Source organism: Hemicordylus capensis, chromosome 4 (genome assembly GCF_027244095.1).
Source record: "Hemicordylus capensis ecotype Gifberg chromosome 4, rHemCap1.1.pri, whole genome shotgun sequence".
NCBI classification, from domain to species: Eukaryota; Metazoa; Chordata; class Lepidosauria; order Squamata; family Cordylidae; genus Hemicordylus; species Hemicordylus capensis.
This window is the reverse complement of record NC_069660.1, coordinates 32,330,155-32,356,614: the sequence shown is the minus strand read 5'-3', so window position 1 is coordinate 32,356,614 and position 26,460 is coordinate 32,330,155. Positions and strand designations below refer to the sequence as shown.

The following is a 26,460-nucleotide window of genomic DNA, read 5'->3' as shown; positions in this document are numbered from 1 at the left end:
CTTCTGTCTTATCTGGATGAAGTTTCAGCTTGTTTGCCCCCATCCAGTCCAGAACAGCATACCAACCATGGTTCAGAGCATCCACTGTCTCCCTGGTGTCTGCTGACTTAAAAGATAGGTAGAGCTGGGTGTCATCAGCATACTGATGACACCGCAGCATACTGATCAGCATACTGATCAGCATACTCATCAGCATACTCATCAGCATACTGATGACACCGCAGCCCACACCTACTCATGACCTCTCCCAGAGGTTTCACATAGATGTTAAACAGCATGGGGGACAGAACAGATCCTTGTGGTACCCCATAGGCAAAAGGGTGGAACAAGCATCCCCCAGCACAACCTTCTGAGTATGACCCCCAAGGTAGTGCCCCCAAGTGCCAACACAGAGAGATGTCCCAGAAGGATACCATGGTTGATAGTATCGAAAGCGGCTGAGAGGTCCAGGAGAATCAACAGTCACACTCCCTCTGTCTATCTCCCGGCATAGGTCATCCACCAGGGTGATCAAGGCAGTTTCCGTCCCATATCCAGGTCGGAAGCCAGACTGGAAAGGATTCATCCAGGGCAGATATAATAATCAGATTCATCCAGGGCAGCCTGAAGCTGAGATGCCACCATGCCCTCTAACACCTTGCCCAAGAAGGGGAGATTAGAAACTGGTCGAAAATTATTCAGATCATCTGGGACCAATGAGGTCTTTTTCACCTCCACCACCCATGGACCCAGTACCTTCCTGGAAGCCTTCACCAACCATGAAGGGCAAGGGTCAAGCAGGCATGTGGTAGGCCTCAGCCTTCCAAGCAGGCTGTCAACTTCCTCAGGCAACACAGTCTGAAAACCATCCAATATAACAGGACCAGATGGTGCATTGGCAACATCCAGTTCTGGCATCACATAAATCTTAGCATACAAGTCAGAATGGATGAGAGCAATTTTATCAGCAAAATGCAACACAAATTGGTCACAGCGGACTGCCAACGGTTCTGTTTGATGGTCTTTGGGGTCCTCACCTAGGAGGCCCCGAACCACTCGAAAAAGCTCTGCTGGATGACAATGAGCAGATGCAATGGTGGCAGAAAAGTAGGATTTCTTTGCCACTGTCACCACCATAGAGTAGGCCCTAATATGGGTTCTAGCCTGTTATGTGGTCCCATTCATTCTGAATTTTCCACCAACAGCGCTCAAGCAGTCTACCAGCTTGCTTCATTGTCTGCAACTCACCTGTATACCAGGGAGTTGCTTGGGCTTGGTGGGTTGACAGCTAGACACAACCATGTCAATCGTCCGACCCAACTCATACCAGAGGGATACCAGGCCATCAACAGGATCATCCATTCCCTCAACAGGAAACTCCCCCAGAGCCATCAGGAATCCATTAGGATCCATAAGCTTCTGAGGGCAGACCATCCTAACGTCCTCCATTCCTGCAGAGGTGTTTTGGGTTCACCCTTAGTCCAATATTCACCAGATAGTGATCCGTCCATGATAACGGTATTGAAGCCTCCTGGACTATCCACAGAGTACCACTGTCCATCAGTAACCCAAAGACTAAGTCAAGTGTATGGCCTGCCACATGTGTGGGAGCAGAAATTAGTTGAGACAGGCCCATGGTCATCATGGAAGACATGAAATCCTGAGCTGCACCAGACAAGGCGGTCTCAGCATGGACATTCAAGTCCCCCAGGACTAACAGCTGTAGGTCCTCAATGCCACATCTGAGACCACCAAGCAATAAAGAGGGGAAAGGGAAATCCCACTGTGACTACAAAAAAAAAATTTAAAAAAAATGCAGATAACGTAATGACCAAACACTGAAAATGTAGATAAACACTATAAATATATATTCAGAAATAATAAGCCAGTAATAAATAATCAATAACATTAATAAACAAAAATCATGAATCTAAACTAAATAATAATAATAATGTATGCAGTAATACTCAAACCAACTGGTAACACATAATACACAAAATGCCTTCTCACAATACAGGATACATAAATATAAGCATGTGCAATAACAGTCAAAAATATAGAAGGGCGGTGTAACTGAGCCAGGCAAAAATAGGGCTGCAGGATGAAATAGGCAAAATCAAGTATCATAATAGAAGTGCCAGATGACAAAAGCACCACGTTAGACGTGGTCTCAAAAAGAGGTGTGGATGTCCTCAATGGTGGGACGCTCAATACCATCCACACAGGAGTGAAGATATCAAATCACAAACAAGCTGATAGCAGAGAACCCGTCGAGCACGGCTTCCATAAATAAGATGACCTGGATAAAGATAAAGCCCACTGCATGCCCTTGTGGAGAAAAACAAACTTCATGAATCAAAGTCGTTCATGAATCAAAGTCGAACAGCTCTTCCGGATATACGCCGTTTCGCCCACAAAGCTTCATCAGCCTCCTAAACAACATTAGTACCGGTACCCCATTCCTCAAGCTTAACACAGTCTTTCAGTCCTTTCCGGCACCTCAAGCAGCTCAGGCAGGGAAACTGTTAGACAGCGGAGTGGGAGATATACCAACAGAATCCCAACCTTGTCTTGTGATCCCATCTAGAGATGTGCACGGTCCGGACCAGTCCGGACCAGCACCGAAGGGGGGCCCTTTCTTTTAGGGCGGGAGGGCTTTCTTACCCCTCCCGCCTCTTCACCCCCTCCAGCGCCCGTATTTAACCAAATAACGGGGCGCTGGAATCCAGCTGCCCCCGCCGCCGCCCCCCCCAGCAGATGCACATAGAAAGGTGCTGCCATACCCCTGTCGCCGTCGCCCTCCCTCCCTCCCTCCCAGCTGCCCGCCCGCCCGCCCGCCCGCCCAAGTCCTTACCCAAAGCTGGAGTAGTAAACGAGAGGAGCTCCCGGACAGAGCTCCTCTCGTTAGAAAGGCCTGATACAGAATGAAGGCGCTTTGCGTGCGTGCGCACATGCGCGCGCCGCAAAGGACGCCGGAGGCCCGGTCTACCCGCCGGGAAAATTTGCAGATTTTTATATATTGATTTATTATTTTTCATATTTTTATACTGCCTAATATGTACATCTCTAGGCGGTTTTTAGAAAAACCTTTTCTCTAAACTCTGTACCACACTAGTAGTTCTTTTGAGGCTGGTACCTGGTAAGGGTCAGTGTTGAGGTCAAAGTATTCAAGGAAGCCGGTAGCAAATTCACAGAAGAGGAAGTTGTGCGTCTCATTGATTGTCCTCATACACCAATACGTGTTGTTGTTTGCACTGGTACAGGCACAGAAAGGACCCACTGCAAATTAAAGCCACAATAAATTTACGAATGCTAGTATTTCTTCCACTCTTCCTTGTGAATGGTAATATTCCTTCAAAGATGCTATAGCAAGATCTCCCAGAGAAGCCCTCTTGCAGGTTCCTCTTCCAGCAGAATTCTGCCTGGTGTCCGTACAAGAGAGGGCATTCTGTGTAGTGGCCTCACCCTGTAGAATTAGCTTCCCCAGGAGACTGGTGGCTTCCTCCCCGATGCCATTTGGTGTCTAGCAAAGGCATGTTTGTTTCCACTGTTCTCTTAGGCTGTTATTTTTGAGGCTTGGTGACAATTAATTTGTTCTGGTCTGGTTTTCTTTTCTTTGGACAATACAGGTGGCCCTCATTATCCGTGGGCTCCATATCCACTGTTTCATGTATCCATAATTGGGTCTTAGAGACCCAGTTTCATTATCTATAGGTAGAAAAATAGGCAAAATCCGCCTATTCACGGTTTTGAGTGGTCAGAAATGAGCTGGAAATGGCTGCCACTTTCCAGCAGAGAGCCATTTTGTGGCGCGCGCTCTCTCCCCCCACCTCTATATATAGCAAGAAGGGGGGGGGAAGTAGGGAGGGCACAAATATTTGACTGTTTTCAGGGTTTGGAGGGGCATTGCTGGAGATCTGGAGAATAAAGTACTGTTCTCCTTATCCCCCCCCCCGCTTTTTTGGCCCTTTTCCGGGTTTTTTGGCCCCAATTCCCATTGACTCAAGGTTTTGTTATTCACAATTTCCATTTTTGCACCTATAGGAGAGAATGGAACCCCTGCGAATAAGAAGGGCCACATGTATGCTTTTGATTGTTTTAATTTTTATATTGTAAGCTGCCTTAAGTTCCAGTGAAGAAAAGCAGGATATAATAATGTTTAAAATAAAGCTTTAGATATAATAAAGCTAAAGATATAATAATGTTTAAAATAAAGCTTTACAAGATGGCTGTTTACTCAAATATTCTACTTTCCTCCAGTGTGAGGATTTCTTGCCCATGCAAGAGCTGATACATAATTCTACTGCTCAAAGGACTTCCTGCTAATTTCAAGCAAGACAGCAGACCCCTGGCATACATTTATTTCTGTGTTGGTTCTGCCCGCTCTAAGCAAAGGCATTTGGGAGAGTCTATCTATGCAAGAGCTCCTTGTCCTGCAGGGACTGGACTGTGTTCTAGATCTTACACACAGCAAGCAGAAAAGCACCATTACTTCTGAAACTGACCACTTTGGAGAAGGCAATGCCAAGTCTCATCCTTGTGAATATTTTCTAAGCAGTTGCAGTGGCCTCTCCCTTAACACACCTCTTGTTATAAAATCACAACCTTCTCCCACACCTCTGTGATAAAAGCACAGAGCTGCCAGCTGCATGTGTGATTCTCAGAAAGGACTGAGCCTGCCTCTCATTTAGAAACTAGGCACTGTTTTCTTCTCTTCTATTAGTTCTAAAGATACACGAAGATACTGGTAAGTCTGTTATTCCTGTCTTATGGACCCAGGAGATATCACAGCTCTGAGGTCACTTGTAATTTTATTTGGCAGTCAGAGCACTTGCTTGCTTGCTGTGCCAATGTACCCAATAACCATGGTGAAGGTCTAGGGCCCTAGCAATCTCCTACACTTCCTTGGGTTAGAACTGAGTCCCGAGGCCCTTACATGTCCACAAGGGGGCAGTCTGCCAGTGCTGGTTGTCATGGGTGAAGCAAGTCAGGCCTGGCATGCTGCACGTGTCATTGTTCTTGATCCTCTTGAGCAGCTTGCGCAGCTTCTTCTTTCTCCTCTGTTCTCGGAGCAGCCACAACTTGTCCTTCTCTTGCAAAGCTTTCCTGTAGCACAGAGATCACACCAGACCATTAGCTGATCTGAAACCTCATTCATTTGCTGCACAACCAACAGCAAATACGAGCCTCCAAACTGCTGCAGAAATTTGCCAGGTTTTGCCTTTAACAACTGTGGGTTTATCAAATGTGTGTGTGTCTTTGTGTGTAAATCCTAGAAGCCCCCCTTCTGCAGTCTCTGTGCCCCCTAAATACTAAATCCCTGAGGGCTGGGGGATCCTTGGGAGCAGATTTTGGGGCAGTAGTGCAAGGCAAGGGGCAGCTGGAGGAAGGGGAATTGGCAAAAACTGTCCTTTCCCTTGTGTGCTAGCATAACTTCTTCCATTATGCCCAATACATGACTGTGTCAGAGAATGAAAATGATTAGATTCAAATCCATTATTCCCTTTGCTCCAGGTAGATCTTAATAAGATTGCAGCAGAAATTAATGTAGGAGCACTGCACATTGATTACCGCCCTGGGGGATGCCAGTTTGCACTTACTTGAAAGGATGGAGACCAGACCCTTTATGCCTCAGTTTGCCTTTGTGTTTTGTATGGAAACTGGGAGAAAAGAAGAAAGACGGTCTCAGATGTATAATTAGACAATTGCTTCTCTTGTTTGTTTATACCCCTGCTTCCTCCAAAGCTCAAGGTAGCTTATGAAACTGACAAAAACAATATTAAAATATAAAACACACATACAAACGTTCAATAAAAGAACACCCCAGAATTAAATCAGTGGCCACGAGCCTCTCTGAAAGCCTATTAAAAAAAAAAAAAAGGAGAGGAAAAGAAAAGAGGCAGGCTTTGCTCTTTGATTCCCCATGTCTGTTAGCCAAGATATAAATTTCCCCTTTCAGGTAATTTGCTCTGGATAATATAGTAACAAAACAAAACAAATCTTCTTGGCTGGGTGGTGGTCCTTAAACGGTTAATTTTCCCCTCTCTACAATTTTTGGCTTTTGTTTCTACATAACAATCAGTGAAAAGTTGCACCAAGCATTATAAGCATTACCTGTAACAACTCCAGGGACTAGATCTCACAGTCAGCAGATTATTTAAGCCTCTTTCCTAGCTATGCCACTTCTGACTATAGCTAGCATCCCCTTGCAATTTCCTGCTCATAAGGGTTCTATCCTAGCCTTCTCCCTGACATGCTAGATTTCTATGTGCAGGGAATATTTTTTGGTAAGAATGACCATTCAATAATGTGAGAATCCCCCCTCCCCCCAGCAATCTGAAACAGTATAGCCCAGGCTAAGTACCCTATAGAAAAGCTATTGATTCATATCTCTCTGTTTACTGCAGCATAGCTATTCATCCAGTGGCTGTTGCTGGTATTTTCCTTGTGTTTCTTTTTACTTATGAGCCCTTTTGGGACAAGGAACTATATTTTCATTCCCTTTGCGAAGTAAACCCCTTCTTATTGAAAAGTGGTATATGAACATCCTAAATAATATGGCCACATGCAAGTTTTAAATTTTATTTCTATCAGATATTAATTCTACACGTTCTATATGAGTACTGTATAAGAAAGAAAGAGTGTATGTATTAGTCACTTAGTTGAGACAAGTAATAATTCCTCTTTAGCAAGTAATTTTTAAAGTTCAGTGCTCAAGCTACAGGTGGCTTGCGGGTGGGACAGTCTTGCTGTGTTTCCCCAAAGCTGTGATGGAAGAACGTGGTGGAGAAGGTGGAAGGAAGTATCTCTTTGCACTCTTATCTGCAGCCTCATAGTTCTCGTACCCTTTTGTTCACAAATTGCTGATTAAAACCTGTTCATTTATTGTAGGCAAAATACCTTATCTTGTTACAATCACACTCTTCGGGCCGCTTCTTCTTAAGATGACCTCTCACCTCCCTCAGGTTTTTTATTTTATTTTGTAGAGTTTCAATCTAACAATAAAAACAAAAATTAAGGATACAGGGGAAGTTGTAAGTTTCTGAAAGCCCACTTGATAACTATTCAACAACCTTTTTATATCCTCCTTCATACGCACTACCCAAATAAATACCTTGTTGCTCATCAAGCCATTCTTGAAAGAGCACCAAGAGAGCTAAGTTGTTCCATCAAACTTGCCTAAGTAACTTGCTCCCTTTAGCTGGAAGTCAAGTTGGCAGCACTTTGCTTCCTCAGCTTGTTGAAGGATAGAGATATGGAGCTCTGGGAGAAAAAAAACAATTTCTATCCAGAAGCTAGAAGACTTTGTCACAGGGAGTTAAGAACCAAGCACGTTGAATTGCAAAAGTTAAATATGTTCTGTTAGTCTGAATCGGAATGCATCAACTTGCCTACATTTTTGCATGTAGATGCCACTTGTTTCACCTCCATGCCTGAATATGCAAAAACAGGACAAATCCAAACTTGACATATCTTATAGTCTAAATCAGGGTAGGACAGGCTTCAGGTCTGCATGTATGTTTGTTTTAAAACTAGAACCTGATGTTCACCAAACAAGGCCATATTTCGGCCTTTACCTCCCTTTGAGACACACACAAGCCACACATTAGGACAGCCCAGAAGCAGAGAGGTCTGTACATCTCCAGTACCCCATCCAGTTCTCCTTCTCTGTGCTAAGGGAGTTATTTGAGATTTGGAAGTCAAATAAGTCATGGTTTGGACAAGGATATGGGAGTTGCGGACAGACCTCCCATTCCCATGACTGCCAGGATCATTGTTTGTCTACGTGTCCATATTAGCAGATTGAGTGGGGGGGGGGAGAAATGGGGCACAATTGAGCCTTGTGGGAAGCCCTTCACATGCGGGCAAGGAACTTGCACTTATGAAGTTATACCTCAGCGTTTTACAAATATACCAAAATAGTACTATATTATGTGCTAACTAAGGGCATATCCATTCACTACCTCGTCCTTGGGATTCTATAAGATCAGGATGAGCCTTGGGCTCACATGTGGGTTTTTGTGTGTGTGTGTGCCCTCCTTAGCACTCAGCAGTGATATAGGAACATGTTCGCTTTATCAGTTCAAATTACCCCAACGGTGTGGTCTGCTGCTGCACAGAATGTAGTGATAAAAGCCACCAAATGGATCAGTTTAAAGCAATGCGCACTGCACGTGGCAATTAGAATAGCCTTTAGTGGGAGGGAGTTGCTGATAGCTGCAAGAACTTGTCTTTGGATGATAATACCTGCTACCTCTGACTTGCAGATCCTATGCAGATGACATGTAGGAGCCATTTTATTAATTTATATCTATCTAAACTGCTTTGGGCACTTTTGTTGAAAAGCACTATATAAAATATTCATCATTGTATTAATTGTAAAGCAAAACCAGAATCACAGTGACGAGATTAAGCTATTATGTCCTGTGCTCGCTCATTCTGCCACACATCTCAAAAGATCTACATTGCCGTATCCATTACCCCTACTCCACTGCTCCTTCTCATTTTACAGCTAGCCCAGAGGCACTCACAAAAGGTGTCAGTTCTCCATTAACTGCTTCCTCATGCCATCCTTAATCAATCTCTAACTATTGTTAGAAAAAATGTGGAGACTGTGCAGTGTGCACAGTGGAGAGTGCCCAGCAGCTTCTCCGAGGCTGTTTTCTTGACTCCTTTGTTCACAAAATGAGTCCACAAACATCAATGACGGGGCAGGCAACCTGTGGCACTCCAGTTATGGTTGAACTCCAACTCCCATCATCCCCAGCCACATTAAACTGGTCTAAGGGATATCCTGGCAAAGGCTGCTTTGGGATCTGCCGACTTATGCAACCAGTCTCAAATCACTTAAAGACAACAATGGCATCACACTGCTCTGGTATTTAGAAACAAGTCTCCAGCAGTGTAACGGATATCTGCCTGCAGGCAGGACTCAGAGTCACTAACCTCGTGGTCTATATGAAGCTTATGGTCCTTCCAAGCTTGTAGAGACTTGTACAGGTCTGTGTCACACTGAACAGTGTCATTCTCTAGGATGTAGCATCTAGGCAGGCAAAAAAGAGGTCATTGGGCCGGTCAGCAGAGCACACACTATGAACAGCTGCTTCCAGTAAGACACTATTTTCTTAATCTAGAAAAAAGCATCCTAGGGATCCTTTGTACAATAGCGTAACTAGTGTGGGCGAGGGCGGGAGAGAAATGGGGCCAGATGCCCTGGGAACAACATGGACAAGGCACATAACGAATCTAGAAAGTCATGTAACATATTGACAATTACTAGAACTTGCAAAGCACAATATTTGAGAAACATGGCTATCATCTTAGCATACTTTCCCTTTGCAATTGCAATCCAAAAACAGGTGCTAGCGTCGAGACCATATTTGAACATGAAAACCCACTGTTGTCTGACTCCTGGACAGGCACACCAACTGTGATATTGCGATCAGGGATACTGCTACACTCTGGTCTCACTGCTCTCTGCTTATAATGGGCCTTCTCCATTGCTGTCCCTGGACTTTGGACTGTGCTCTCTGTTGAAATAAGAGCCTCCCCATCTCTGGCAACTTTAAAAAAGGCACTAAAGATACATTTATTCACCCAGCCTTTTAAGTAGATATATGGTTTTAAATTTTTAATGTTGGTTTCAAATGATTTAATGTTTAAATGATTTTAATTGTTTAAATTAAAGTTTTGATGTTAATTGATTTTAATTGTTTTGTTTTTATGTAAACGCCCTAGGCCATTTTTGGAAAGGTGGTATATAAATCAAATAAATAAATAATAAAATAATAAATAAATTGTTGGCCGGTTTGGATGATACTTCACCTGCCCAGCCCACCACACTAGACTCCGCATGTTTACTTGGAATTAAGTCCCATTTCGTTCAACAGGGCTTACTAAATGTGCTTAGTTGTAGCCTCAGCCACTGAATACTACTGGTGAGGGTGAAGAAAAGTGGATACCAGCTGCTAATAGGCATTTGCACAACAGTTTCTGTGCAAAAGCAGGCTATTTGCACACGGGAAACTGAATTTCAGCAATGGTATCTTTAAAATGTCTATGACCATTGGTCTCATTTGGACAATATTATAAGCACAAATGTCTCCTGCTGTAGCATGCCATTCCTTAAATTACATGGGAACTAGTTTGTCTGAATAGTTCCTCTGTGTGCATGTAGAAAGGCAGTTTGGATAAACTGATTAAGGTTGTGCACTGGGTGAAGAAATGTGTACTCTTAAATCTTTACCGTATGGGGTGGGCTGGTTGGGCAAAGTATAGTCAGAATTGAATGTACAATTTGGAGCATGTCCTGGGCATAGAAAATGCCAAGCTACAGTACTGTATCTTTGGAGCTCCAAAGCTCTGTAGAGCTAATTGAGCAATGCAAAATTGCATTAAGGGTTGAGGGAGGCACTGGTTTGATTTGTTGTAGAGACTGAGGTTTAGGCATTTGCATGGCAGAGATCACACAAGTGAACGGTGTGTATAGTGCAGCTTATGCAAAACATAGAGATGTGTCCTTGGGCATCTTTGCTTGCAGGATAGATCTGTGCCACCATCATAGAGATGGTCACTGTGCGGTCTGTGCTGATCTCATAATCAAACTGATCCACTGCGTAGATTGATAGGTGAAGCATAGGGGGCCACCACTGTGAGATTGTGAAGCCCCCTGAGTACATATACTGGATCTGAATGTACCCAGAAAATTTTCAAACCGTTGCACATTGGTTTAAGACTCGTGTTCTTTGTAGATTTGTGCTCACTGTGTGATGGGTTTGAATCCCCTGGCCGAGAGGAAGCACCAGCTTATACTTCTGAATTTTCTCCCTCCCCTCTAAGCTCTCCGAATTTATTTATTTGTTTGTTTGTTTGTTTATATGTTCTTATATACCGCCTTCTCCAAAGACTCTAGGTGGTGAACAACAATACCAATCATCATCATCATCATCATCTCTGCCTCTGCTGGCACTACCTTGATGAGGTGGAGGGGCTTGCAAGCTTTGAGGATGCAGATGGCTATGTGGAGGGTCACCCAAACCAGACAGGCCTCTGCTGAGAAGTCAGACTAAATGTGCCTAATCCCATAACCATGGTGAGAACAAGAAAAACAAATTCTATACTGGATCGGTCATTGCCCGGGTTTACAAGGGCCACGTCAAATGCTAGAGTCCCTGGGCACTTGTCGAAAAATGGGTTACAGAAGATCTTCAGCTGAGCAACCAAAGTTGGAGACTTTAGAGCTACTGGAAGAACAGACTCAATGTTGAAAGTATACAGTCGCAGAAAATCAAGAAATTATGATTTGTTACTTTAAATTGAACCCATCAAAACATGGATTCCAGAAAAAAATGTATGAAATTTGGAGACAAAAACATCCGAACTTGGAAATTACGGAAATTAAATTAGCAGATCACCATCGATTTATAATGTGAAAGAAAGTATTTAATGATGTAGAATTGGATGAACTCCAGCAAAATATCCAGAGTGAGGATATTGACCATCGAAAAATTCTCCAGCAGATACAGCAGAATATGAAGAAAGAAATGAAATACTTCTGTTGATTGTGCCAAATTCTCAAGATTATCAGCTAACTGAGATGCAAAAAGAACTGAAAGGAAAAATTGCTGAACATATGAAAGTAAGAAAAGAGCGTAAAAGACTGCCTGCACTGAAGCTGGTGTCCAAAAAAGATCTGGCACAAGTATTAAATGACCTGAACAAAGCTGTAGACGAGATTAAGACTGAGACATTACAGAAAACAAACCAGCTCATGTAAAGTGATCACAAAAGAGCTTGGATATGAACTCAACAAGCCAAAGATACAACAAAAGGAAAAACCAAAATGGAAGGATAGATTGGAAAGTAAGCTCAGTAAGTTAAGAGCAGATCCCAGCAAACTGAAGGACATGAAAGAGAAAAAGCTTAAGAATGAAAAGATCAAGGAATACTTAGTAAAGAAGTACCACTTGGATACCAGGAAAATCAAAGAAGCCCTTGAAATTGTGAAACAGCAAATTACAGCAATAGTGAAGAAGATCAGCCAATATGATGCTTGTGTACTGCAATACCAACAAAATGTCCTTTTCTGTTCAAATCAACGTCGGTTTTATCAGAGTGTTAATGGAGAAAAATTGGATAACATTGTGCAAACGGAGAGGGAACAGCTACTCAGGTTTTGGAGAAACATCTGGGACAACCTTGTTGATTACAACAAGAATGCAGAATGGATAAAAAAAGTTGAGGGGAAATTGGATGGAAACAAAATGGATGACTTGATAATAATACCCCAACTGGTTGAAAACCGATAAAAAAAGATTAAGAATTGGACAGCACCGGGAATGGATGAAGTACATGGATTTTGGCTCAAACATCTGACCAACTTACATAAAAGATTAGCCAAGCAATTGAATGATATACTGGAAGGTGGATAACTTGATGAATGGATGACAACTGGCAAGACTTCTCTTTTTCTGAAAGACTATGAAAAAAGTGCTGTACCAAGTAACTATAGGCCAATAACTTGCCTTCCAACAATGTTCAAGCCCATGACAGCAATTGTAGCAGATGCCGTGCAAGACCACCTAGAAAGGAACAGTTTGTTACCAATGGAACAGAAGGGAAACCGTTGGAAAACAAGAGGCACAAAAGATCAGCTTCTCATCGACAAAATGGTTTTGGGAAATTGTAAATGAAGGTAGACAAATCTAAATGTAGCTTGGACTGACTATAAGAAAGCGTTTGATTCATTACCACTGGATTTTAAAATGCTTGGATATGACTGGAGTGAATGATAACATTAAAAATTTTTGTAAAAAAAGGCAATGAACACATGGAAGACTCATTTGCTAGTAAATGGAGAAGAAGTGGGAGAAGTTAACATCTGGAGAGGAATATTTCAAGGAGACTAATTGTCGCCTTTACTTTCTGTAATCTCCCTAATTCCGCTATCCAATACCTTGAATAAAACAAACCGGATACCAAACATCTGGTAGACAGTCTACCAGATGTTATTGACTGGATTTGGTACTTTAATTATCAGGCCTTTTCCACGGGTCTAGGATAACTAAAGGAAAATTAAAGATAGCGTCATAGGATTTGTGCTGTCCCGAGGAATGTGGCCTTGTGTAGCCAATGTGTTGTAATTTTATCGATGCCCAAGGTGTCAAGATGGTGTTCAAGTTCTTTTCGTACTGAACCAAGGGCATCAACAACTATTGGCACCACTATGGTTTTCTTTTCCCAGAGCCGCTCAGTTTCAATCTGAAGGTCCTTGTATTTAGTTATTTTCTCCAGTTGTTTTTTATCGACTCGTCTATACCCTAGGATTGCAATATCAATTATCAGAACCCGATTCTTCTCGATGACTGTCAGATCTGGCGTAATGTGCGCTAAATGCCTATCAGTTTGTATTCGAAAATCCCAGAGGATTTTTGCCTCCTCATTTTCTGTGACCTTCTCAATTGGATGATTCCACCAATTCTTGCTTGCTGGCGATTTGTAATTCTTGCAAAAGTTCCAGTGGATCATTGCAGCAACTTTATTGTGTCTTTCTTTATAATCAGTCTGCACGATTTTTAAAGGGCAAACGCCTGGTGAAACAGATGGATCTTAAGAATCGCCTTAAAAGCAGCCAGGGAGGGGGCTGAACGTATCGGGGGGGGGAGGAATTAGTGTTCTAAAGAAGAGGGGCAGCCACAGAGAAGGCCCTCCAGGCACCACACAATTAGACCGTGAACACCTCAGGGCAAGGACCTAACTTCTGTTTATGTCACTTTGCAAAGTACCATATAGACCGATTTGCTCTAAACATTAGTAAAAGCCATCGTCCAATCCCATTAAATAAGTTCCAGTAAGATTTACCTATGTGTCACTTTAATTAAGTTAGGGGCCGTATTCTCTAAAATGCTGCCGGTTCCACTGTATTCTCCCATGTTTGTATCATCATCGTCGTCGTCGCCTCCTACAGCACCTTGATCCTCTTTATGCTTTTTTGTAATATTCCTGGGCAAAACAGGTTGGTAGCCATCTTCCAAATCCAAATTATAAACCTCTCCATCCAGCTCCACGGACACTGAGCGAATTGAGCGACTTCGGACATAGCTTGCCTTGTACTCTGGGAGGAAAGGAAAAACATAAGTCACCTTAATTGTCTCAATGCATCAAAAACAGGATTGATGGACAGGAGGAACTTGACACATGGGCTTAGGTAAGAAGTAGGATAGGTTAGGGATGGCCAAGTTCTGTCTTCTTGGGGACTACTTTCTTCTTTAGTCTGGTTATGGGGATCAGCCTGGTTCTCTTCCTACATCAGGTTTTACAATAAAGTCTGCATCACCATTAAAGTTTCAAGGTTATGGGCCACAAGTGCTTGTACGTGCCAAGGACATCAAAAATAGAAATCCGCTTGCCCTTTTCAAAAGGCCCAAAATGCTGCTTAGGAGACCAGACTCTGCCCATGCATATTGTTTGGACATACCAGGCTTAGACTAGCATTTTGATCACATCACACCAGTGCTTATCAGCTGCACTACTACTACAACAACAACAACAACAACAACAAATATTTATAGACCACTCTTCAACCAAAGTTCACAAAGCGGTTTACAAATAAAAATAAATAATACATAAATAAGATGGTCACCTGTCCCCAAAGTGCCCACAATCAAAAAAGAAACATAAGGCAGATATCAGCAACATCCACTAGAGGGATACTGTGCTGGGGTTGGATAGGGCCAACCCCATTCCCCATCAGTTTCTGGGTCAAATTTTAAGTGCAGGTTTTAGCCTTTAAATCCCTAAATGATTTGCAACCTGAAAGAGCACCTTGCCCCATATGTTACTACTTGGACCTTAAAAACTTCTTCAGAGATCCTGATCTGATTACCCCTACCAAATGAGATAAGAAAAGCCCTGCTGGATCAGGCCCAATGCCCATCTAGTCCAGCATCATTTCACACAGTGGCCCACCAGATGCCTTTGGGGAGCCCACAGGCAAGAGATATGTGCATGCCCTCTTTCCTGCTGCTGCTCCCCTGCAACTGGTATTGAGAGGCATCGTGCCTCTGAGGCTGGAGGCACAATGAGTTGAGGTGGGTGACTACTGGAAATAGGGCTTTTTCTGCAGTGGCAGCTCATATATGGAATAGTCTCTGCAGTGAGGCTTGCCTACACCATCACTTTGTTCTTTTAGGCCTTCTTGATCACCCAGGCTTTTAAAAAATGTTTGAAAAATGCATTGTATTTTATTGTAGTTTTTTGTTTTAATGTGCTTACAACTGTATGTTTTTATTCTATTACTGTTTTATTGTTGTGATCCGCGCAGAGAACAGTTGTTATAAGGTGGCGATTTTTTTTTTTAAAGTAGTGATCTTTCGGCTGACACATCTTTGTGCAAGCTATTGGGTGTTACAGTTATGTGGCCAAGATGGTCCATTAGATAAAATGCTGGGAGCACTGTTCCCTTTAAGGCATGGGCATGTGTGTGCGCTCACAAGTTTTTGGATGTCCCCCAGTTCAGGTTGAATCAGGAAGGCCTCACCCTGAATGCAGATGCATACACACTGCTCTGATACTGCCACCCAGAACAAAACTCATTCCGCACAGAAATGAAAAAAATTAGAGGAACCACTGGCTGGGAGTCAGGAAATCTTTACAACTGACCTTTTTTGTGGGCTTGACCAAACCTCTCTCTCAGCCTCAATTTCCCATATGGAAAACAGGAATAGTAGTGAACATGATGCACAGTCTAAGAGTCCCCATTGTTAACAATAAATGTGGTAATGCTGCATCCACCGCCAATAACATGTCAGGGCTTCACTGCAGCCCTGCACAGACTCTTATGGCTCTGTTAGACTACTTATTGTGTTAGCCACCAAGCACTAAATGGGTTATTGTGAGAAAACCCAAAGATGGCAAAGAGCTTTGTAAATTCTGTGTCATATAAGCAGTAGCAACAGTACAAGCAAAAGCAGTCATGTGCTTGCTTCTTTAGCAGAATGTATGCAATAAATATGCACTAATTTCTTTCTGTTTACTTAGAGTCACTAGATGGCAGTAGAAGCTTAGAATTGAAATAAAGAAAGATGTAGCAATGATACCCAGTGCCAGCTACCCAAGAGTCCCAAATGTCACAGTAAGAACCTTTGAAAAATATGTTGGTGGGTTCTGTCATGTTTGAAATTTCCCCACAGGTCACCCTCTCTCATAGAGACAGTTCTGAGGGATAGCCAAGCTAAGGACTCTCTCGCTCTCTAACTAGTCTCTCAATTTCAAGTCCCTCTTATTAAGCAAGCTGTTTTTGATTCCCTGTCCTCAAATTTTGATTCTCATTCATCTTTCAATACTCCTTTGCTTTAAAACACAAAATATGTTTTCCACATCTGTACATCATAATTCCATGTGAAAATAGATTAGCCCCATAGAATCACTAGGTTTCACTGAATCACAGAATCCCAAAGAATCACTAGGTTTCTGTAAAAGAAACCTAGAGTCATCAAGGTGGGCTTAATATACTGGACCACACTTGTAATCTCACTGATTTCACCTTGCTGCTGGGAGGGGTGAGGAAACCCACAGCATAATGATATCAGGGCATAGGTAAAATTATACTCTGTTGCAAAGGTTATGATCAAATTATTATGGTATTTTGAAGCCTGCTGTATTACGTTTCACAGGGGACTGTCATAATACCATAATAATAATAATAATGATGATTTGTATTTCTATAGCACCTCTCTCATATTTTTGAAGCATTTCACATACATTATCTTAAACACACCTGTAAGGTAGCTCAGCATCATTATCCCAATACTGCAGATGGGAGTACATTTAAAGGGAGTTCATATGACCGCTGCCCGGTCTGGAAGTGGAGAAACTGTCAGTAAATAGCAGGAGATAAGAGCGTGTTCCCAGTCCATGAGACTTCTGAACAGACCCAGTTTCTCCTGAGATTCAACTGACTTTTTCCACCCAGCTTCATATCTTGGTGACAAAGTAGGTAAAATCTTGGTAACCTGGCACAGGAACTGGACTCGGGTGAGTTCAGATCGCATGCCTACAAACCGTGCAGATTCTTGCCTCGCAACACTTTTTCCCATTACCAAACCCAGCAGCGGTTATGTGAATCTGCCTTGGACTGAGAGTGGTTTGTATAAAATCTCCTAGTGAGGGTGGAACTGAATGTTACATGATCGACAAGTGCGTGGATCAAGGTGATCCAGTTGACATAGTATACCTGGACTTCCAAAATGCTTTTGACAAAGTTCCTCATCAAAGACTCCTGAGGAAACTTAGCAATCATGGGATAAGGGGACAAGTACATGTGTGGATTGCTAACTAGTTGAAACAGAGGGTAGGGATCAATGGAGATTTTTCACAATGGAGGGAAGTAAGAAGTGGGGTCCTCCAGGGATCTGTAATGGGACCGGTGCTTTTTAATTTATTCATAAATGATCTAGAAGCAGGGGTAAGCAGCGAGGTGGCCAAATTTGCAGGTGATACCAAACTCTTTCAGGTAGTAAAATCCAAAATGGATTGTGAGGAGCTCCAAAAGGATCTCTCCAAACTGGGTGAGTGGGCAACAAAGTGGCAAAAGCGGTTCAATGTTGGCAAGTGTAAAGTGATGCATATTGGGATGAAAAACCCCAAATTCAAGTATATGCTGATGGGATCTGAGCTGTTACTGACTGACAAGAGAGGGATCTTGGGGTCGTGGTGGACAGCTCGCTGAAAGCGTCAACTCAATGTGCGGCAGCTGTGAAAAAAGCCAATTCCATGCTAGGGATCATAAAACAGCTAATATTATAATGCCCTTATAAAAAACTATGGTGCAGCCACACCTGGAGTACTGCGTACAATTCTGGTCACCACATCTAAAAAAGGACCTTGTAGAACTGGAAAAGGTGCAGAAGAGGACAACCAAGATGATCAAGGGCCTAGAGCACCTTTCTTATGAGGCAAGGCTACAACACTTGGGGCTTTTTAGTCTAGAAAAAAGGCGACTGCAGGGAGACATGATAGAGGTCTGTAAAATCACACATGGTGTGGAGAAAGTGGATAGAGAGAAATTCTTCTCCCTCTCCCATAACACTAGAACCAGGGGTCACTCCATTAAATTGATTGCCAGGAAATCTAGGACCAACAAACGGAAGTACTTTTTCACACAACGCATAATCAACTTGTGGAATTCTCTGCCACAAGATATGGTGACAGCCAACAACCTGGGTGGCTTTAAGAAGGGTTTGGATAACCAGTTGCAGGGGAGTAACAGCAGGAGAGAGAGCATGCCCTCAACTCCTGCCTGTGGCTTCCAGTGGCTTCTGGTGGGCCACTGTGTAAAACAGGATGCTAGACTAGATGGGCCTTGGGCCTGATCCAGCAGGGCTGTTCTTATGTTAAACATGGGACCACCATTGAAAACCTATGTCCTAATTTATGTTCGGGATTATTAGGAATCATTGATGAATCTGCATGTTGTGCTGCTTTCAGCATGCTGAGCTGACAAACTCATTGAGCTTTACCCCACCTGGGACTCAAGCTTTCCACCTGAGGCTTAGCCAGGTGAATCATAGCTCAAGGAAGAAAAAAATAGGTTCTAATTTATGGAACATTTGACTAAAATGAGGAAACTCCCTTCCTCTTTAATACCAAGAGGAAGCTTAAGGAGTGACACCCAAATAATCAAAAGAAACAGAGAGAGACTATTTCAGTAAGAAACAATTTCCTTTTGTTGTAGATCTTGTGTTTCTTTTTGTTGCTTTAAAAACCACCAACTTTGTTTCATATTTGTAAATATGGAATAAATGTTCTTTAAAAACACAGCAACAAAACAGGACCTATTAGGCTGTGCATATTCTGCAGATATTTGCAAAAGCAGAGTATGCAGTTCAACACCTGAAATAATGATAATAATTGCAGCAAAAATGAGGAAATGTTCTCTAAGAAAGCCATACACTTTGTATCAAGCACAACCATGTTCCACTTGGTTCTCATCATTCACACCTGATGAATAGTTTACATTTGCCAAATCAACAATTTATACCTAAGATCATAGGTAAATGACGGTTCTCTCAGGAAAAACAGAGATTCTGGAACAAATCTTATGTAGCCACTTCCCCCCCTAGGTTTCCCACTCCCCCCCCACACAATAAGGTTGTGCTCACGACAATACCACTGGGGCTGGGAAGGGCAGGACGCAGCCTACCTAGGCTCTGCCGTGTGCCTCCACAACTGGCACAGCAGAGATGTCCTGAGCAGGGATCTGGAGGAGGAAGTCCTCCAGTATCCCACAGTGTATTGCGTGAACAGTAGAGAGGTTGCCCGTGTCAATGCAGCAGCTTCCGGCTGCTCTATATACAGCACTCACTGGTGGAGACTGAGCCAGGCTGTTGGGAGCTGCTGCAAACAGCCCCGATCTCATACACTCAATCGAGGCTGTAAGGCAGAATTGGGCTTACCACCACTACCCTCCGTAAAGACCAAGCCCTGATCTGGAGCAGCAGGGTAGGAGTGCATCCCATGGCGCCACACGAGCCTCTCTACCCTGGTTTCCCCACTCCTACCCAGCTTTGGCCGGTCGTATGAACAACTTCAATATGTATTTTCCTTCTGTACAAAGTAGAAGTCTAATAGCACAGTGCTCAGTCAATTTGTGATGAGCAATGGAAAATATGTTCCTTCTCACTGCTGTGGAACCAGCTTTGATCCAGCAGTGACTGTTTGATAACTGTACAAATATAATGGGACTGGGGGAAAGCTGCACTCAAAAAAGAAGAGCCTTATAATTCTTCCATACAAGTCAGTTAAGTGGTGAAACACTAAGTAGGCAGTTTTTAACCCTGTCAATTTCATTCGGAAGGGAAATGTCAAAAAGTCTGGAAATGTTTTTGAACTGAGGGGCACTGATATGAGGGAGAGCCAACCTTTTATTTTTAGAGGGACATGTGACTCAGTAAGCACCTATCTCTATATATAATTCTCTAAGGCATACCTGTGGCTAATCCCATGTGTGGCAGCTCTCACGAGTGTTCGGAGAGCTGCCAGATAGCAACGGGTGGGAAGGAAGAAAATGGCAGTGGTGGCCTGCTGGCGGGCAGGCAAAAGAATGGCAGGGAGGGAAAGCGCCAGCCAAGCTGGCGAAGAAAACCGCCGTTGGCCGGTGGAGAGGGAAAGGAAAGCGCCAGGCTGCCTTCAGGGCGGAGGGAAAGGAAAGTGCTGGCTGGGCCGGCAGAGAACGGACTTGGGCTGAAGGGAGGGGGGAAATGAAGAGACAGTGAGAACTAGGGGCAAGGATGCTCTGCGCCAGATCAGCTAGTATCCTTTCAATTATTTTTGATTGATTGATTGATTGATTGAATTTCAAAATTACTCAGGACACTGGCTGACATACCATACATTGCACCATCCAAAGAATGTGGCTTGAGAGCCAGTGAAGAGCCCATCCTTGATGGCAGCTAAGGTGGGGGAGGCTCCATGCACACACAGCTGTATGTAATCCCTGCTGTACTGCTACTGTCTTTAATTTAATTTAGTTTAATTATTTATTTAACATATTTCTATACTGCCCAAAACTTGCGTCTCTGGGTGGTAAGTTTATTATGCAGAGATAAGTGTGCACAGAGCCTCCCCTGCCCGCAAATATGGGCTCTTGGCTGGCTCTCAAGCCCCAAGCACACATCCCTGTCTGATGAATGCTGCGTTATGCGTTACTGTCAGTCACTGTCTCAATCGTGATCATATTTTCTTTTTCATAAATCTTATAGAAGTGCCCTACCAAAAGAACAGCTATGGATACAAGCTGGTTGTAACCATACATTGCTATGTTTCCTTGTTTTAGAAAAGGTTGTGTGTGTAACACACATAATTCCCCAAATATATCTGAAAACATCTGGAGGCATTTCAATGAGATATATAACCAAGGAGGAACTGAAGAACTAGATTTGAGACTACAACCCCATACCCATTTCTACATATTATCCTGTCTCCTCTGTCTCTATCTTTGATTAAGAGCAGGATTATTTTTGAGTTCCATTTCCTGCTTATAGACTGTCTATTGATTTGTTGTAAGATATGCGCACAATACCATCAGAAGTAAGCACCTTTACATGCCACTGATTTATACACAAGAGAGTATGTGCTCATTCCTCCCATTGAAATGAATGGGCTATGTGCTGTCTACTCTAACAGAAGCACTCCAAGGACTCAGGCAGAGGAATTTCTGATTATTTGCTACCTGATCCTTTTAATTGGAATTGCCAAGGACTGAAATGGGGAGCTTACGTATGCAAAGTTTGCACTCTACCACTGAGCAACAGCTGCTCCTCTGGCTATGTAATATAAAATCAATTTTAAAAATTGAAAAGTCTGCCCTGCACATAGGAGTGAAATTTATTAATTATGGGCCCCATTCAATAGATATTTGCAACAAACAGTCACACTGAAGATCATACATTTTCGTTGCAATAGTTTTGCCTGTGCTACTGGAAGCTAGTTTAGGTTTTCCTAGGTATTGCTGAAAGTGGGAGGAGAGTTGGTCTTGTGGCAAGCTAAAGTGTACCGTCAAGTCGATTTTGACTCCTGGCACCCACAGGGCCCTGTGGTTTTCTTTTGGTAGAATACAGGAGGGGTTTACCATTGCCTCCTCCCACGCAGTATGAGATGATACCTTTCAGCATCTTCCTATATCGCTGCTGCCCGATATAGTATCAGCGGGGATTTGAACCGGCAACCTTCTGCTTCTTAGTCAAGCATTTCCCCGATGCGCTGTTAGGTGGCTTTTGTGGTAGCAAGTATGAATTGTCCCCATTGCTAAGAAGGGTCCATTCCAGTTTGCATTTGAATGGGATACTACATGCAAGTGCTTTAAGATATTACCCATAGGGGATGGGCCACTCTGGGTAGAGCACCTGCATGCTTGAATGCAGGAGGTTCCAAGCTCCCTCCCTGGCAGCATCTGCAGATGCCACACTGGGAGAGACTCCTGCCTGTAACCTTGGAGAAGCTGCTGCCAGTCTGTATAGACAATACTGGGATAGATGGACCAATGGTCTGACTTGGTATATCTATTATATTAATTCTCCTGGGTGTGCCTTGGAATGTGCGTCCCAGAGCTCAGCTGATTGGCTGGGTGGCGGACACGCCTGATTGGCTGAGGCACACCCAGGAAGATTGGTTGCTGCGGCAGCCCAGCCATGGAGGCCAGAGGTGGTGGGCCCGGCCGTGGAGGCAAGGCCCAGGAGGAAGGGAAGAGGGGGGGCAGAAGTGGCAGTGGGGAGGAGAGGTGGCTGGGCCCAGAAGCAGAGACTGGGGCAGAAGGGGGGGGGGAGAGATAACCGCCAGACCCAAGAGCTCACAGATGCTCTGTGCGGGGTCGGCTAGTTTATTTTTATTTATTATTTATTAATCACATTTGTACACTGCCCCAAACTTTCATCTCTGGGCGGTTAACAATAGCATAAAACATAACACGTTAAAATATATACAAAAACTATATGGCAGCTTCCTGTGCTCCATTTTCAAAATCTGCCAAACCAGTCAGACCAGGGGCGGGGGTGGGGGAGACTGATGCATGTTCCATGGGCAACATCTCTACAATTTACTCTCTCTTATCTGAAAAACCAGTCTTTAAATTTTACACAACAGAAGGCGGAAACACTGGCTGAAGTGCTTGCAGAAAGATGCTGCACTAGTTACTTGCATTAAGACTGAAACTTGCTTTCCAGACTAGTGTTGTGCTACCACAAGCATGCTTGTGCAACAGTGTGAAATTGCAGCAGTCTCATTTCTGTTTTAAATGGAACTTTGGGCAACTGCACAAATCCCTCATTTTTTTTAGTGCAACTATGCAATATTCTTGTACTAGCACAATTTTGCTTGTTATGCAAGTGTTTTCTTAGTCAAGATCTCAACACTTTATAAGTGGTTGTTCTATGCATGTTCGGCGTGTCTTTTAGTGAAATATTTGCACACTTGTGCAAGAGCACTCTTGTGCAAAACAGAATAATTGTGAAAACAAAATTCTGCAACAGACATCATTATTTCCGATGGCTGTGCCCTGTGAAACTGCATCTGCACTATTCTTGCATTTTGTGTAAGAGCACTCTTGTACAACTGCACATGTTTCATTAAAAAGGCACATGGAACACTGTGCATGTCAGCCATAGATTCCACATATGTATTAGTACCAGCAGGCAAACTCTGCTCCACCTGCTGCCTCCACTCCACTTACTATGAAACAAAAGTAGCAGATTGTTGTATGAGTGGCTCAAAAAGGTCCAGAGGATACTACTTGGGAGGCCATTGCTGGGCCAAACCCAGCAAACCTCAAATGGCTCAGGGCCAACCTATCTGAAAGACATCCTCTTCCCCTGTGTCCATCTTAAAATTCCCACCTTCGTTCTCAATATGTTTATTCTTAAATGCGCCCAGGTGCTTTGTTTTTAAACCATGCTATTAGCTGGCATTAATCTGAAAAAGGGCTGCTCAACTGAAAGCACTGCTCTTCTACCTGCTGTGCCCTCTCAGCAGATTATTTATGGTGCATTCCTAAATAACTCCAGATTATTTAGGGTGCATCTGGCCCTGGGCAGGATACATTAGAACTCTCGGTAGCACGCTGTGATGCATTTGCGCAGCACTTTGAGGGTCAAGTCACTCGCATTCACCATGAGTTGGATACTATGGCTGATGCAGGATCATTGCGAGAGGTACCCAGAGTAAACCTGGTCTAGTTTTGCTGGAGAAGTTTAATTAATTGGCCCCTGGACAAGGTGTTTATCAGGTTTGGCTCACCACGTGCATGCTTGACACTTGCCCTTTGTGGCTTATTAAATCTAGTGATTGATTTATTGATAAAGTGCTGTCAAGTTGGTGTTGACTCTTAGCGACCACATAGATAGATTCTCTCTAGGATGATCTGTCTTCAACTTGGCCTTTAAGGTCTCTCAGTGGTGCATTCACTGCTGTCGTAATCGAGTCCATCCACCTTGCTGCTGGTCATCCTTTTCTTCTCTTTCCTTCAACTTTTCCAAGCATTATCTAGTAAGGAGGAAATTTTTAGCTGGAACCAGCAGGTTCTACATGCCTCATTGAGAGAGGGAGTGGTTCCAGCTTCATTGAAACAAGCTATTATTCAACCACTCCTAAAGAAACCCAGTCTAGACTCAGAGGATGTAAACAACTGTAGGCCTGTGGCCAATATTCTCTTCTTGGGCAAGGTGCTTGACCGTGTTGTGGCTGACCAGCTCCAGATACTCTTGGAAGAACCAGAGTATCTAGTTCCTTTTCAATCAGGCGTCAGGCCCGGCTTTGGAACAGTAACTGCTTTGGTTGCCCTGTGGGATGACCTATGCAGAGAGAGAGAGAGAGAGTGCAACCCTGTTAATTCTCTTAGATCTCTCAGCAGCTTTCGATACCATTGACCATGGTATCCTTTTGGATAGGCTGGCTGAGTTGGCTGTGGCACTGGCTGGAGATGGTTCCACTCCTACCTCGAGGCCCTTTCCCAGAAGGTGGTGCTGGGGGACTACTGCTCAACCCCTTGGCAGTTATGCTATGGGGTTCCGCAATGTTCCATTCTTTCCCCTATGCTGTTTAACATCTACATGAAACCGCTGAGAGAGATCATCCAGAGGTTTGGCTTGAGATCTCATCAATATGCAGATGACACACACTTGTATCTCTCTTTTTCATCAGATGCAGGTGAGACGGTGACTATCCTGAATCAGTGCTTGGATGCAGTAACGGACTGGATGAGTTTGAATAAGCTGAGACTCAGTCCAGACAAGGCAGGGGTATTGTTGGTCAGTGGTTCCTCTGCCCGGGTGAATGATGTTCAGCCTGTTCTAGATGGGGTTGCACTCCCCCTGAAGGACCAGATTCGCAGTTTGGGGGTGCTCATCGATCTAGCATTGACACTTGAGGCTCAAGTGGCCTCAGTGGCTCGGAGTGCCTTTTATCAGCTTTGGCTGATACGCCAACTGCTACCTTGCCTGGATAGAGATAGCTTGGCCACAGTTGCTCATGCTCTGATAACTCCTCACTTGGATTACTGCAATCCATTGTATGTGGGGCTACCTTTGAAAATGGTTCAGAAACTGCAGCTGGTACAAATAGGGCTGCAAGATTATTAACTGGGACCGGAAGTTTGATCATATTACGCCAGTGCTTTGAATTGGCCCAGAAACCGACTGGGAACCAGCGAAGCTGACAAAATGTTTGTTTTAACTTTTAAAGCCCTAAATGGCTTGGGATCGGCTTACCTGAGAGAGCGCCTTGCCCCATATGCCCCTACCCGTACTTTAAGATCTTCTTCTGATGCCCTCCTCCAGCTGCCCCTGCTAAAAGAGGTGAGGCGGATGGCTACCAGGGAGAGGGCCTTTTCAGAAGTTGCACCCCGTTTATGGAATAGCCGCCCCAGTGAGATTAGCCTGGCTTCATCACTTTGCTCTTTTAGACGCCAGGTAAAGACCTTTTTGTTCACCCAGGCCTTTTAAATTCGGGTTTTTCAGATTTGATTCTGATTTTTAACTAATTTTAAAATGAGTTTTCAAGCTGCTTTATATTGTATTTTGTATTTTCATTTCACTTTTTGGGGTCTGTTATGATTTAATGTGTTGCGTGTTTTTATTGTATGTTTTAATCCTCTGTTGTAAGCCGCCCAGAGAACAATTTGTTATGGGGCAGCTAACAAATAAAGTTTATTATTATTATTATTATTATTATTATTATTATTATTATTATTATCCCTTTTCCCCATGTTCTAATAATAACAACAACTAGCCAATCCGCACAGAGCATCTGTGTGCTCTTTGGGGCCGGCTGTTCTCCCCTCCCTCCCGCCCCACTCTCTTGCCTTCCCTCCCTCCCTCCCCCCCCGCTCAACTCAGTGGCCGGGCCCACTGCTGCCTGGCCTTCATGGCCGGGCCCGCGGCTGCCGCCACTTCTCTCTGCGGCCAGGCCCGCCACCACTCACCTCGCAGCCGGTCAGGCCCGCTGCTTGCCTCCTGGGTACGCCTTAGCCAATCAGGCGCCTCTGCCGCCCAGCCAATCAGCTGAGTGCTGGGACGCACATTCTAAGGCACACCCAGGAGACTTAATAATATAGATTATTATTACTTCTTGTTTACACAGTCAGAAAGGTGTTATTGACTGGTTTGTTTTATCCAGACATCGAGTCCTTCCCAAGGACTTGGGATGGCTGGATTTTATCATCAATACTGTTGGTTATTATAGATATTGTCGCAAAATATAGGCTGTTCCCAGTAAATTTGCTTTTTGTAATTGGCTGATGGTGATTTGTGTGGCCCCTATGGTGTTGAGGTGCTCTTCAAGTTGTTTTGGAATTGCACCTAGCGTGCCAATTACCACTGAGATTATTTTGGTCTTTTTCTGCCACAGCCTTTCAATTTCAATTTGTAGATCTTTGTATTTTGTGATTTTTTTTCTATTTCTTTTTCTTCTATTCTGCTATCCCCTGGTATTGCT

General features: G+C 43.6%; 1 protein-coding gene across 11 annotated transcripts in view; it reads right to left on the bottom strand.

Moving 5' to 3' along the window:
* SULF2 (sulfatase 2) overlaps nucleotides 1-26,460 on the bottom strand; it is a 450,340-nt gene that overhangs the window by 5,648 nt on the left and 418,232 nt on the right. For all 11 annotated transcript variants that reach the window (XM_053248097.1, XM_053248102.1, XM_053248096.1 and 8 more), the window contains 6 exons: nucleotides 13,840-14,092; nucleotides 8,926-9,022; nucleotides 6,880-6,974; nucleotides 5,580-5,639; nucleotides 4,916-5,085; nucleotides 3,116-3,258 (listed from right to left, as the gene is read on the bottom strand). In XM_053248097.1, the coding sequence (XP_053104072.1) occupies nucleotides 3,116-3,258; nucleotides 4,916-5,085; nucleotides 5,580-5,639; nucleotides 6,880-6,974; nucleotides 8,926-9,022; nucleotides 13,840-14,092 (818 nt within the window). The remainder of the gene's footprint in view (nucleotides 1-3,115; nucleotides 3,259-4,915; nucleotides 5,086-5,579; nucleotides 5,640-6,879; nucleotides 6,975-8,925; nucleotides 9,023-13,839; nucleotides 14,093-26,460) is intronic.